This window comes from Mobula birostris, chromosome 4 (assembly GCF_030028105.1).
Source record: "Mobula birostris isolate sMobBir1 chromosome 4, sMobBir1.hap1, whole genome shotgun sequence".
Classification (NCBI taxonomy): domain Eukaryota; kingdom Metazoa; phylum Chordata; class Chondrichthyes; order Myliobatiformes; family Myliobatidae; genus Mobula; species Mobula birostris.
The window spans coordinates 41,926,572-41,938,920 of NC_092373.1; the positions used below are offsets into that span (position 1 = coordinate 41,926,572).

Consider the following 12,349-nt stretch of genomic DNA (forward strand, 5'->3'; position numbering starts at 1 on the left):
TGAACCATGCCTTATATATTCTTAGCCAAATCACCGACATAGTTTTGATCATAACTTATTATTTATTGCTTAAATAGTCTGTTTTTTGATCTATTTGTGCTTCCTGAGTTCTTTGTCTTGCCTTCAACTCATTGGTTGATAATATGTTGTCAATGGGCACCCAATTATAAAAAAGTCTAATAATTCCTCATTTCTTATTAAATATCCACACAAAAACATGAACAAATTTTGAGAATATTTCCTCAAAAATTAAAGATTTTCATAGATTCAAACCTTCTACAGATTCTTGAACCTTGTTTTGAGTTGATTCCTTGTTAATTTACACATAGCTCTCAGATTTAAGGGTATTCTGAAAAACAGATCTCGGTGCTGGAAATTTAGCAAAGAACAGGCCAAAATATGGAATATAGACAGATGATTACAGATAAGAGTATTTAGATTTACCAGTTCAGCTTTCTAGGAGTGCCAATCTTGCCATGCTTACACTACAGGACAGATAACACATCAAGGTATATTATGCAATGTTGTTTCATTGCACTGGAAGCACGAATAGACCTCGTCCCTCAAGTCTGCATCACAATTTAGTATTCTGATATCTCTTTATTGCATTCATGCTTTTGAGTTGATTGGCATATGCACATGAAGCCCCCCGGCCACCCTCAGGGTCGCTCGGCTCGCTGTCGTCGAGGGAAACAGCCCTTGGCCCCGCCAAACTGGGTAATTAGTTTGTGTGGATGCTGTGTGATGTACCCCACCCCACCCAAATAACAGACAATACACCAGATACGATTAAATGATTTACAGTTGATAGATACTACAGGAACTATATAATTAATAGAGAATAAAATATAAAAGGAAAATAAAAGGCGCCACACTTATCAAAGTTCAGTCTCTTTGTGCACAAACAGTTGGAGCTCAGGACCCTTCTTCTTCCCCTGCGACCCCTCGGACCACCTCAACTGGCCGCCTGGGACCAACAACGGTGGTCGACCAGATGCTCCACACGAGTCCGTCTCCATCTCCTCGCCGAACGACCTCCTCGGGGTCCGACCCCGTTAGCGGACATCACAGTACCTGGTCCATCCTCTGTCTCTCTCTCCCGCCTTCTCCCCCAAAACCCTGCGCATACAATTTCTTACAGATACACCAAAAACATAACAACTATCCCAATTGGTTCATAACATCTTCTTATCAGTAACGTGATTCCACAAACTGCTAGCGGGAGGACTTCCTCAGCATTTAACATAACAAAGAAGCATTCCCAAGTATAACATAACAAAGAAGCCATTTTAATTAGCCTACGCAATAACATAAGAGACGAAACTCCCTTACACACACATAGGCACATGTTAAAGGTTATGGGGAAAAGTGAGGATAATAGATTTGAGGGGAAAATAAATTGGCCATGATCGAGTGACGAAGCAGACGCAATGGGGCTGAATGGCCTAATTTTGTTCCTGTATCTTATGGCCTAAGTACATTGAAAATGTTACTTCCAGCAGCATTTCAGGCACATAGCATCATATAAATGGCATTCACGGGAAAAAAAACTTAAACACAATTTTTACAAGGAAGAACACAATCAGTACAAAAAATACAAAGTCCACTTTTGTACAGTGATCGTAGTGTTGCTAAATCCCAGTGATTAGGGTTGTGTCAGTTAGATGAAGAACCAAATGGTTTAAATAGCTGTTCTTAAACCTGCCTAAATTCCTAAACAAACTCAATACAGGTGTTCCCCGCTTTTCGAATGTTCGCTTTATGAAACCTCACTGTTACGAAAGACCTACATTAGTTCCCTGTTTTCGCTAACAGAAGGTGTTTTCACTGTTACGAAAAAGCAGCGCGCAAAAAAAAAATCAGCGCGCGATAAAAGGCAGCGCACACCCTGAGCAGCCGCTCTCCCCCGGATTCAGAACGGCATTCTCGCCGGCATTGCTTAAACACGTGCCTGTGAGCAGCCGTTAGCAAGATGAGTTCTATGGTATCAGAAAAGCCTAAAAGGGCTCGTAAGGGTGTTACACTTAGCGTAAAACTAGACATAATTAAGCGTTTTGATCGTGGTGAACGAAGTAAGGACAAAGTGAGGTTGGCTTGTGGAAGTTGACGGAGATGATGTTGAAGAGGTCTTGGCATTCCATGACCAAGAACTGATAGATGAAGAGCTGATGCAATTGGAAGAGGAAAGGATAACAATCGAAACTGAATGCAGTAGCGAACAGACCGAAAGTGAAGTCGTCCAGGAACTAAACGTGAAGCAACTGCGTGAGATTTTCACTGCAATGATAAAGTACGACTTTAGTATTGAAAGGGTACGTCGGTTTAGGGCATATTTGCAAGATGGTTTGAGTGCTTACAAAGAACTATATGACAGAAAAATGCGCGAGGCTCAGCAGTCAAGCATACTGTCGTTTTTCAAGCCTTCCACATCAGCCACAGCAGACGACGAACCTTGACCTTCGCCATCAAGGCAGGCAGACATAGAAGATGAGCTGCTTGCTCTAATAGAAACAGACGACGATGAGATGACACCCCAGTGTCCCACCACCCCAACTCCCGGGCTGCAGACAGATACCAATTCGCGGAGAATGCAGCAGTGGCCGGGAGGCACACAGCACATCTTTAAGAAAAAAGCTGAAATAAACATGCTAATTAATTAGGTTCCACCCGGTACATAATTGTCAGCCCAGATCAGAGGTGACGCAATCGGCAATCGCCTCTGATATGGGCCGACAATTATGTGCTGGGCGGCACCTAATTAATTAGCATGTTTATTTCAGCTTTTTTCTTAAAGATGTGCTGTGTGCCTCCCGGCCACTGCTGCATTCTCTGCGAATCGGTATCGGTCGGTGGCCCGGAGGGTGGGGGTCACTGCACCACCCCAACCTGCAACGACTCAGCCTAACACACCACCATCAGTGTGCTCAGCGCTGTCCCGATTCCGGTAAGTGATACTACACTGTACATACATTATTTTTACTTTATATCGGCTGTGTATTTTTACCTGTTGTTTGGTATGATTTGGCAGCTTCATAGTTTAAAGGTTACTGGAGAGAGTGTTTCTGCCAACAGCGCTTGCGTGAGATCTTCGCTGCGGCGTACAGTGCAAGCAATGATTTTGGAGAAGTATTTCTACTTTATATAGGCTGTGTATTTATCATATCATTCCTGCTTTTACTATATGTTACTGTTACTTTAGGTTTTATGTGTTATTTGACATGATTTGGTAGGTTATTTTTGGGTCTGCGAACGCTCACAAATTTTTCCCATATAAATAAATGGTAATTGCTTCTTCACTTTACGACATTCCGGCTTACGGACCATTTCATAGGAACGCTCTACCTTCGGATGGCGGGAGAAACCTGTAGACTGAGAATCCTCATCCTCCATTTTCCTTATCTTAGTTTTAAATGACTTAAATGCGATTCCAAAACAAGTTCTGAATTCTGAGAATGCAGCCTCTCAGCACAAAACCTTTGAAAATTTTGAACATTGCAATGAGTTCTCTTCTAAATTCAGTAAGCATGGTTAGCTGTACTCACAGACTGGTCCTCCCAGCAATCAATCAACTGATGTGTGCTGCACCATTCCAGAGTTATACATCTTTGAAATCAAAATGCAAACCACACTTGAGGGAAATTGCTAATACCCTATACAACTGGAGTAGGAATTCTCTTACTTGTGTTCCAATGAATCAACCTGAATGAGCCATGAAGGTAACAGATGAATATCATACACTTCCTTTTCTTTTGATAAAAACAATCCCCAAACTCAGTTTGGCTTGTCCATTTCTGCTGGCAGCTTCAGTTTAGTAGTTTGACATTTCCTCTGGGTCTTGTCAAAGCCGTAAGCGAAGAATCCTTCTACCACTGTCCAACAAAAGGCTTCAAAAGTGTTCACACACCAGCAGATTTCAAACAATGTCACATGCTACAAAGTCTCAGAAGTCTATAAAATCATGAGGGGTATTGAAAAGATGGACAGTCATAGTCTTTTCCCCAGGGCTGGCAAGTTCAAAACTAGAATGTACAGAATCAAGAGGGGAGAGATTTAAAAGAGAGCTGGGAGGCAGCTTCTATACAGAGATGGTAGTGAGCACTTGGAACGAGCTGCCAGAGGAAGTGGAGGAGGAGCGTACAATCGCAAGACTTAAGGGGCATTTGGACAGGTACATGGACGGGAGAAGTTTGGAGGATTATAGGTTGAAAGCAGGCAACTGTAGGATGCTGTGGTTGGTATGGATCAGCCGAGCTGAAACTCCACTTTCCATGCTGTATTCCCCTGTGACTGCTATTGCACCATTGAAAGAACAGATCATTCTTTCAGTGGCCTTCGAGGCCCACAAATACAAGAAAGGCAGGTAAAAGGAATAGAGTCACAGAGCTATACAGCATGGATACAAGCCCCTTGGCCCAAATGACCACAGTGCTCACCCAGTTTGTCCAAATTTCCTGCGATCGAGCAAGGACCACCCCTCCATGTACCTATCCAAGTCCTTCTTAAATGATACTAAATGTACCTGCCCCAGTCATGTCATCTGGCAGCTTTTTCCATATACTTTGCGTGAAAAAGTTGCCGCCAAATCCCCTTTAAGTCTTTCCCCTCTCACCCACAACATATGCTTTCTAGTTTTCACCCTAAACTTGTGACCTCTACTTTTGCAGTCCCCTACCCTGGGGAAAAGGCTGTTACCATCCACCTTACCTGCGCCTCCCATGACTTCAAAAATCACTACAAGACTGTCCCTCCTTCTACCACATTCCAGGGAATGAAGCCTTGGCAATGCGATCCTCTCCCTACAACTCAGGCCCTCGACCCAGACAAACAACTTCACACAAAATTTTCGGCACTCTTTCCAGTTTAAACACAAATATAGCTTTAATAACTGGACGGCGATAAAAAGCAGGATAGGCCATTTGGGCAACTGTGTCTGCTTTGCCATTCGATCAGGGTTAATTCATTATCCCTCTCAACCGCATTCTGCTGCCTTCTCTCTGAAAGCTTTGACATCCTTCCTATTCAAGGACCTATCAACCTCCATTTTAAATTTAACCAGTTAGTGGGTCCATAGGAACAGAAATGTCAAGCACTGAAAACTAATTGAACAAATGTACACAGGCTTACATGCAGAAACGACCTTTAAAGTAGAGAAAGAACTAGCAAGGCAGAAGGGAAAAGGATGTCTTTAATAGAAGGTGATTTCCCTTTCAAGGATCAATTGAGGAATGCTGGAAAGCCAGCTAGGCTGTTAAATCATGGCTGGTTATGGTTAAAATAACAGTCAAATGTGATGCAAAACATTATTTGTTCATTTTGAACAGTTTGGGTTGCAAGCAGTTCTCAGGACTGGAACCCTGCCGTCAACTGGGAACTGCCTGCAGTTTTTTCCTGAAACTGAAATGTATGTGAACTTGAGAACAAGCAGACCATAGAACTAGCAGTCAATGGAGAAGACATTGAGGAGAAAGAAAAGGATTAATGATATTTCCCTACTCTTGCAAGCAGTGGTAAAAGTGGGGGCCTGCACTGGCATGGGGGGGGGGGGAGACTGGGAAATGCTGAAGAGGGACAAGCTGTAGGCAGCAGAAGCTCTTGTGGAATGCGTTAACGACAAACAAGGATTTTCGTTGCATTACTGAACTTTTTTGTTTTTGATTCATTATGTTATTTTTAAAACTGTATTGTATGTGGGTGAACAAATGCCATGGCAAACAGAGAGAAGTTTTTTTCACTGTAAAATGCATGGTAAGAATAATTTTGCAATGATAGGGGCAGAGACTTTATTTTGTAGGAGTTTTGGATTTTATGGGATAGTTTCATACAGCTTTCAGTATAAGGAGAGAATTTCGTCAAGATCACAAGTAGAATCGCTGCAGAGAAAGGGTTCAAATTCAGCTGACAGGCCTGATTACAGTGCAGTCTGACAGGGGGGACTGTACTCCACCAACTCCACCAGGACATCCTGCTTTTTCCCAGCTGCAGTATCCCAGGAGAGTCAGGCTCAGATGTGTGCTGGAACTTCTATTTATTGCCATTTCCCGGGGCTGCCCTGCAGAGATACTGCTATAAATCTGCAAGATTTCAAAAGGCAGGAGAAAGTAACATGATTCAACGCCCCGTTAAGATAAAAGCGTTTCCTTGTACCCATTAGACTTGGTCGTGGTTGACACTAATGGATGATGTACAGTACTACACCATTCAAGTGTTCACTGTGATCATGCAACCATTATCAAAAGATTCTTGAAAGTGCAAAACAGATTAAGAAAATTGTACAGATGCAAGAGGATATCAAATTAATCATTAGTTCATTATTCAGGAAGAGTTTATTAGCAAATCCTTTACTTCAGTAACTGTAGGTTGAAAGCTGATCTGATGGTGAATACAGAAATGGTATCTGTTCCCACGTACCTGGATGTGAATTGATTCATAATGATGTTAAAAAAAGAGGAGCTCCTTTGGCTCGCTCAGGCTGAAACAGAAGCTTCCATGGCATTCTTTCAAAGAAAGGAAACAGAATCGATAGAGTGCCCTAATCATTCTCACGATGCTGCCTTTTGGAGCTTGCTCTGGCCAAACTGGCTGCTACATTTCCTGTGCTGCAATAACTTACTTCAAAATAACTTGTTTGCAGTTCAGTCCTTTGAACATCCCGGTCAGGAAATGTGCTGAGTAAAGGCAAATCTTTCTCTTTCACCTTGCAAAATATTTTGCAGACGTTACTTCTGAAAACCAAGTTTCACTTTGTACATTTTTATAAACTAAGCAATTTTCCAAGGTACCCATGGGGAAATATTAATCAGAACAGTTTGCTATGTAGGCACCTTTTTCACCATATCCAACAGAGTAGATTCTAAATTAATCAAAAAGGACCAACACCATCAAAAATACCTATAACTATGCAAAAGCCATTTTACAATATCCTATCCCATCAACACCAAACAAACACAACATACAATCTTGTGTAAATTAAAGCAACAGTGAATTGCTCAATGAGCACACATAAAGAGAAAGAGCTTCGATATTACTGGTGTGCTCTTCATTATATGTTCTATTGAGGGAGTACATCCTTTCTCCTAGCTAACTTGCTGTTTTCTTTTGCTTTAGTTTCAAATTCCCAGGCTCCTCATTTCACCGTGAGTAATCTGATTTACTGCAATAACTACGATAATTTTTCCAGTCATGTCATTCAGCGGTTAACTTGAACCAGCCTGCCCACCATCAAGGACATATATACAGAAAGGTGCCGGTAAACGGCCAGTAACATTATGAAGGATCCCATCCACCCTGCTCATGGACTGTTGTTCCACTCCCAGGGCCACCAGACTCAAAAAGCAATTTCTCCAAGCGGTGAGACTGATCAATACCTCCACCCATGAACCCAACCCTCCACAACCTCAACCACCACAACTTTATCATTTCTTCTCAGTCACCTTATGTACAGATACTCCTATGGACGTATATAAGCTATCTTATGTATTTATAATTACCGTGTGTTTTATTATTATGTTCTCTTACCTTATCGGGTTTTTTTGCTGCGTTGGATCTGGAGTAACAATTATTTCATTCTCCTTTACATTTCTGTACTAATAATACATTAAACAATCTTGAATCTTATTTTCAGTCCCAACCAGTGCAACAGATTTGAAATTAAAAGTCATTTTGTAAATGCAGACTGCCACAGAACATTTGCTAATCTAACCTTTGCAGCGCAGGCTAGCTAAACTGCATTATTAAGATTCAATTTTCATTTTTTTTCCAAGTGGGATTAATAAGACTTAATTTGAACAAGACCTTGGGTTGCCACTCATCATCAGTCACACACTGTCACAACAGCAAGAAAACAATATGGCCTGTGCATTTGAGATTAATGAACCAACAAAGTGCGGCAAAAAATGGAAACATATCCAATAATAATTTGCAACCTTCTTGTGGTGTGTGTCAGAAGTATAATTGGCATCCATGTCTGTTTTTGTTTGCAAGCAGACTTAACCTCATTAACTCCCTGCAGTAAGAACAAAATCAGTTGTTTTCACACCCAAGGGTCTCCCTAGGAGGAAAATTGTACTAGACAAACACAAAAGCTGAATTTAAATAATATTATTTAGTCCTATCTACTTAACTGGAGTGGGATTTGAATTAATGTAATGATGCACGCCTTGACACATACTTCATCTATCCTCAAATACGGTACAATAGCAAAACAATGTCAATTGTATTTTTGTTGGCAATTGTATTTGTGATCAAAGCTGTGTAAAATTGTAAAGTGAGTCTCTGGCTCTCCAGAGGCATGCAAGCTCCAGCATGTGCTTCTGTGGGCAAGTGTGTAAGTAAATGCAAACAAGTGAAACCTCAAACAGAACATACGAGGGTGATTGATAAGTTCGTGGCCTAAGGTAGAAGGAGATGAGTTAATAACTTCAAACTTTCTGCATAATCACTCAAAGAGTTGACCTGCATGTGCATGTAACGAGAGCCGCATAACTCATCTCCTTCTACCTTAGGCCACAATCTTATCAATCACCCCTGCTGTGGACACTTTCTGGAGGTCCAAGATCCGTATGCTCCACGACTGCTGGACTAAGTGTGTAAATGTAGGAGGGGACTATGCTGAAAAATAAATGTGCTAGGTTTTCTAACATTGACTCCTTCTACCCTAGGCCACGAACTTATCAATCACTCCTCATATAACACAGCACAAGAACAGGCCTTTTAGTCAACAATGTTGTCTTGAACCAAATAAATTAGTAATCAAATGGCCAACTAAACTAATCTCCTCTGCCTACACAATGCCCATATCCTTCATCAGAGTAATTGAACCCTTTCTATTTTGGAGTTCTAACCAGAGAGACTGAGTTACACCCACCGTACCTCTTCCATTTCACGCACGTCTGCTCTCACACCATCCTCCCGCCATACTTCCAGGGATACGCTTCCTCTTGTCCTCACCTACCACCCCATCAGCCTCCATGTCCTGCACATAATTCTCCAAAACTTCTGCCACTTCCAACTAGATCCCACCAGCAAACATAACTTTCCCTCCCCTTCACTTTCTGCAGGGATCGCTCTCTGGTCCAGTCATCCCTCCTCACTGATCTCTCCTCTAGCATTTATCCTTGCAAGTGGAACAAGTGCTTCGCCTGCTCCTACACCTCCTCCCTCACTACCATTCAGGGCCCCAACAGTCCTTCTGGGTGAGGCAACACTTCACCTGTGAGTCTGTTGGGGTCATATACTGTGCTTAGTGCTCCCGGTGTGGCCTCTTGTATATCGGTGAGACCCGATGTAGATTGGGAGACCACTTCACCAAACACCTACTCTCCGTCTGCCAGAACAAATGGGATCTCCCAGTGGCCACCCATTTTAATTCCACTTTCCATTCCCATATGTCCCCCCATGGCTTCCTCCACTGTCAGGATAAGACCACACTAAGTTGGAGGAACAACACCCTATATTCCATTTGGGTAGCCTCCAACCTGATGGCATGAACATCGATTTCTCAGTAATGCCTCCACCCACCCCCTTCACCATTTCACATCCCCATTTCCCATCCCCTTGTCCCTCTCTCATGTTATCTCCTTGGCCCACCCATTGCCTCCCACTGGTGCTCCTCTCCCCCACAACCTTTCTTCTTTCTCCCATGACCTTCTGCCTTTTTCAACAACTTCTTAGCTCTTTGCTTCATCTCTTCCCCTCCAAGTTTCACCTATCACCTGGCACTTCTCTCTCCCGTCCTCCCACCTTTCAAATCTACTGCTCAGCATTTTCTCTCCAGTCCTGCTGAAAGGTTTCAGCCCGAAACATTGACTGTACTTTTTTTCCATAGATGTTGCCTGGCCTGCTGAGTTTTGTGTGTATTGCTCAGATTTCCAGCATCTGCAGACTTTCTCTTGTTTGTGAACCCATTGTATCTATTACTTTGCTTATTTATTTATTATTAATTTTTATCTTCTTTGTATTGGCAGATTGTTGTCTTTTGCACGTTGGTAGTCTGTCTGTCCTGTTGAGTGTGATCTTTCATTGATTATATTGTGTTTCTTGGATTTACTGAGTACGCCTGCAAGAAAACAAATCTCAGGGTTGTACATGGTATCATACACAGTGCCTATAAAAAGTACTCACCCCACCAACCCCACCACATGGAAATTTTCATGTTTTATTGCTTTACAACTTTGAGTCACAGTGAATTTAATTTGGCCTTTTTGACACTGATCAACAGAAAAGACTCTTGTGTCAAAGTGAAAACAAATTTTTACAAATTAGTCTAAAATTATTATGTTATTAAACACAAAATAACTGATTGCGTAAGTATTCAACCCCTTCAAGTCAGTATTTAGTAGATGCACTTTTGGCAGCAATTACAGCCTTGAGCCTGTGTGGATAAGTCTCTATCACTCTGCACATCTGGACACTGCAACTTTTCCCCATTCTTCTTTACAAAAACACTCAAGCTCTGTCAGATTGTATGGGGATTTTGAGTGAACAGCCTTTTTCAAGTCCAGCCACAAATTCTCAATTGGATTGAGGACTGGACTCTGAATTGACCACTCCAGCACATTAACTTTGTTGTTTTTAAGCCATTCCTGTGTAGCTTTGGCTTTATGCTTAGGGTCATTGTCCTATTGGAAAACAATTCTTCTCCCAAGTCACAGTTCTCTTGCAGACTGTTGCAGGTTTTCCTCAAGGATTTCCCCGTATTTTGCTGCATTCATTTTACCCTCTACCTTCACAAGCCTTCCAGGGCCTGCAGTGAAGCATCCCCACAGCATGATGCAGCCACTGATAATAAGAGGATAATAAGATATTAAGAGGAATAGATAAAGTGGATAGCTAGCGCCTCTTCCCCAGGGCACCATTGCTCAATACAAGAGGACGTGGCTTTAAGGTAAGGGGTGGGAAGTTCAAGGGGGATATCAGAGGAAGGTTTTTTACTCAGAGAGTGGTTGGTGCATGGAATGCACTGCCTGAGTCAGTGGTGGAGGCAGATACACTAGTGAAATTTAAGAGACTACTAGACAGGTATATGGTGGAATTTAAGGTGGGGGTTATACGGGAGGCAGGGTTTGAGGGTCGGCACGACATTGTGGGCCAAAAGGCCTGTAATGTGCTGTACTATTCTGTTTCATGGTAGGAATGGTGTGTTTAGACTGATGGCCAAAAAACTCAAAAATTTTGGTTTCATCAGACCATAGAGCCTTCTTCCAACTGACTTCAGAGTCTCCCACATGCCCTCTAGCAAACTCTAGCTGAGAGTTCATGTGAGTTCTTTTTCCCCAACAGTGGTTTCCTCTTTGCCACTCTCCCATAAGCCTGTGTCTTGTGAATCACCTGGGCAACAGTTGTATGTTCTGACTCTCTCATCTCAGCCACTGAAGCTTGCAACTCCTCCAGAGTTGTCATAGGTCTCTTGGTGGCCTCCCTCACTAGTCCCCTCTTTTGTCATCCTGGTGTAGTTTTTGCCAGGATACTGACTCATATCTATTTTTACTACAAGCAATTGAAACACCTTGACTGCACACAAGTAATCTCTATTTAACTAATTATGTGACTTCCAAAACCAACTGGCTACACCACTGGTGATTTGGTTATATCATATTAAAGGGGGTGAATACTTATTTTGTGCTTTATATTTGTAATTAATTTAGATCAGTTTGTAGAGATCTGTTTTCACTTTGATACAAAAGAGTTTTCCTGTTGATCAGGGTGAAAAAAGTGGCCAAATTAAATCCACTGTGATACAACACTGTAAGACAATAATACATGAAAACTTCCAAGGGGGTGAATACTTTTTACTGGCACCGTGTGATAATAAATTCACTTTGAACTTTGAACTGAGAGCCACCTCCAAGGGCCGCTTCTGGCCGGCACCAAGTAAAGGCAAACGGATAAATGAAAGAAGAGAATAAACACCACATACAAATTACCAATGCAAAAGCATTGCAGCATTAAACATTTCAGATCAAGGGGCACATACCTACTGCCTGAGGAGCAATGATCTGGACGAATCCCGCTGAGAAGGTTATGAGAACAACAGGGTATGTCACCCAGGCCAAGTACTGAAGAAAGACATTGTGGGTGAGGCCACCGTACATCCATTTCTGAGCTGTGGAAACAAGTATTACAACCAACATTACAATGGAGTTCAACAGGTACTTGGTAAAGGTATCTTTAATTTTGTTCACCTGATCTTACCATGGTATGATATGATCGACATCAAAAATAATTTGTGGATCTTCAGTAAAACCTACACATTAATTTTCTTATTTTTATCATTAAGTTTAACGTGCTTAAAGAAGCTTCAGAGATCATTTGTCAGTTATTGCTTTTGTGGTAGCCTTATTTAAACTGTATT

The 12,349-nt window shown here is 42.0% G+C and overlaps 1 protein-coding gene across 5 annotated transcripts in view; it reads right to left on the reverse strand.

The window, feature by feature from the left end:
- The window catches only part of LOC140196298 (chloride channel protein 2-like), a 558,437-nt gene that overhangs the window by 278,879 nt on the left and 267,209 nt on the right, over positions 1 to 12,349 (reverse strand). For 4 of the 5 annotated variants that reach the window (XM_072255256.1, XM_072255259.1, XM_072255257.1 and 1 more), the window contains exon 4: positions 11,972 to 12,100. In XM_072255256.1, the coding sequence (XP_072111357.1) occupies positions 11,972 to 12,100 (129 nt within the window). The remainder of the gene's footprint in view (positions 1 to 11,971; positions 12,101 to 12,349) is intronic. The other variant, XM_072255258.1, reaches the window with a different exon arrangement.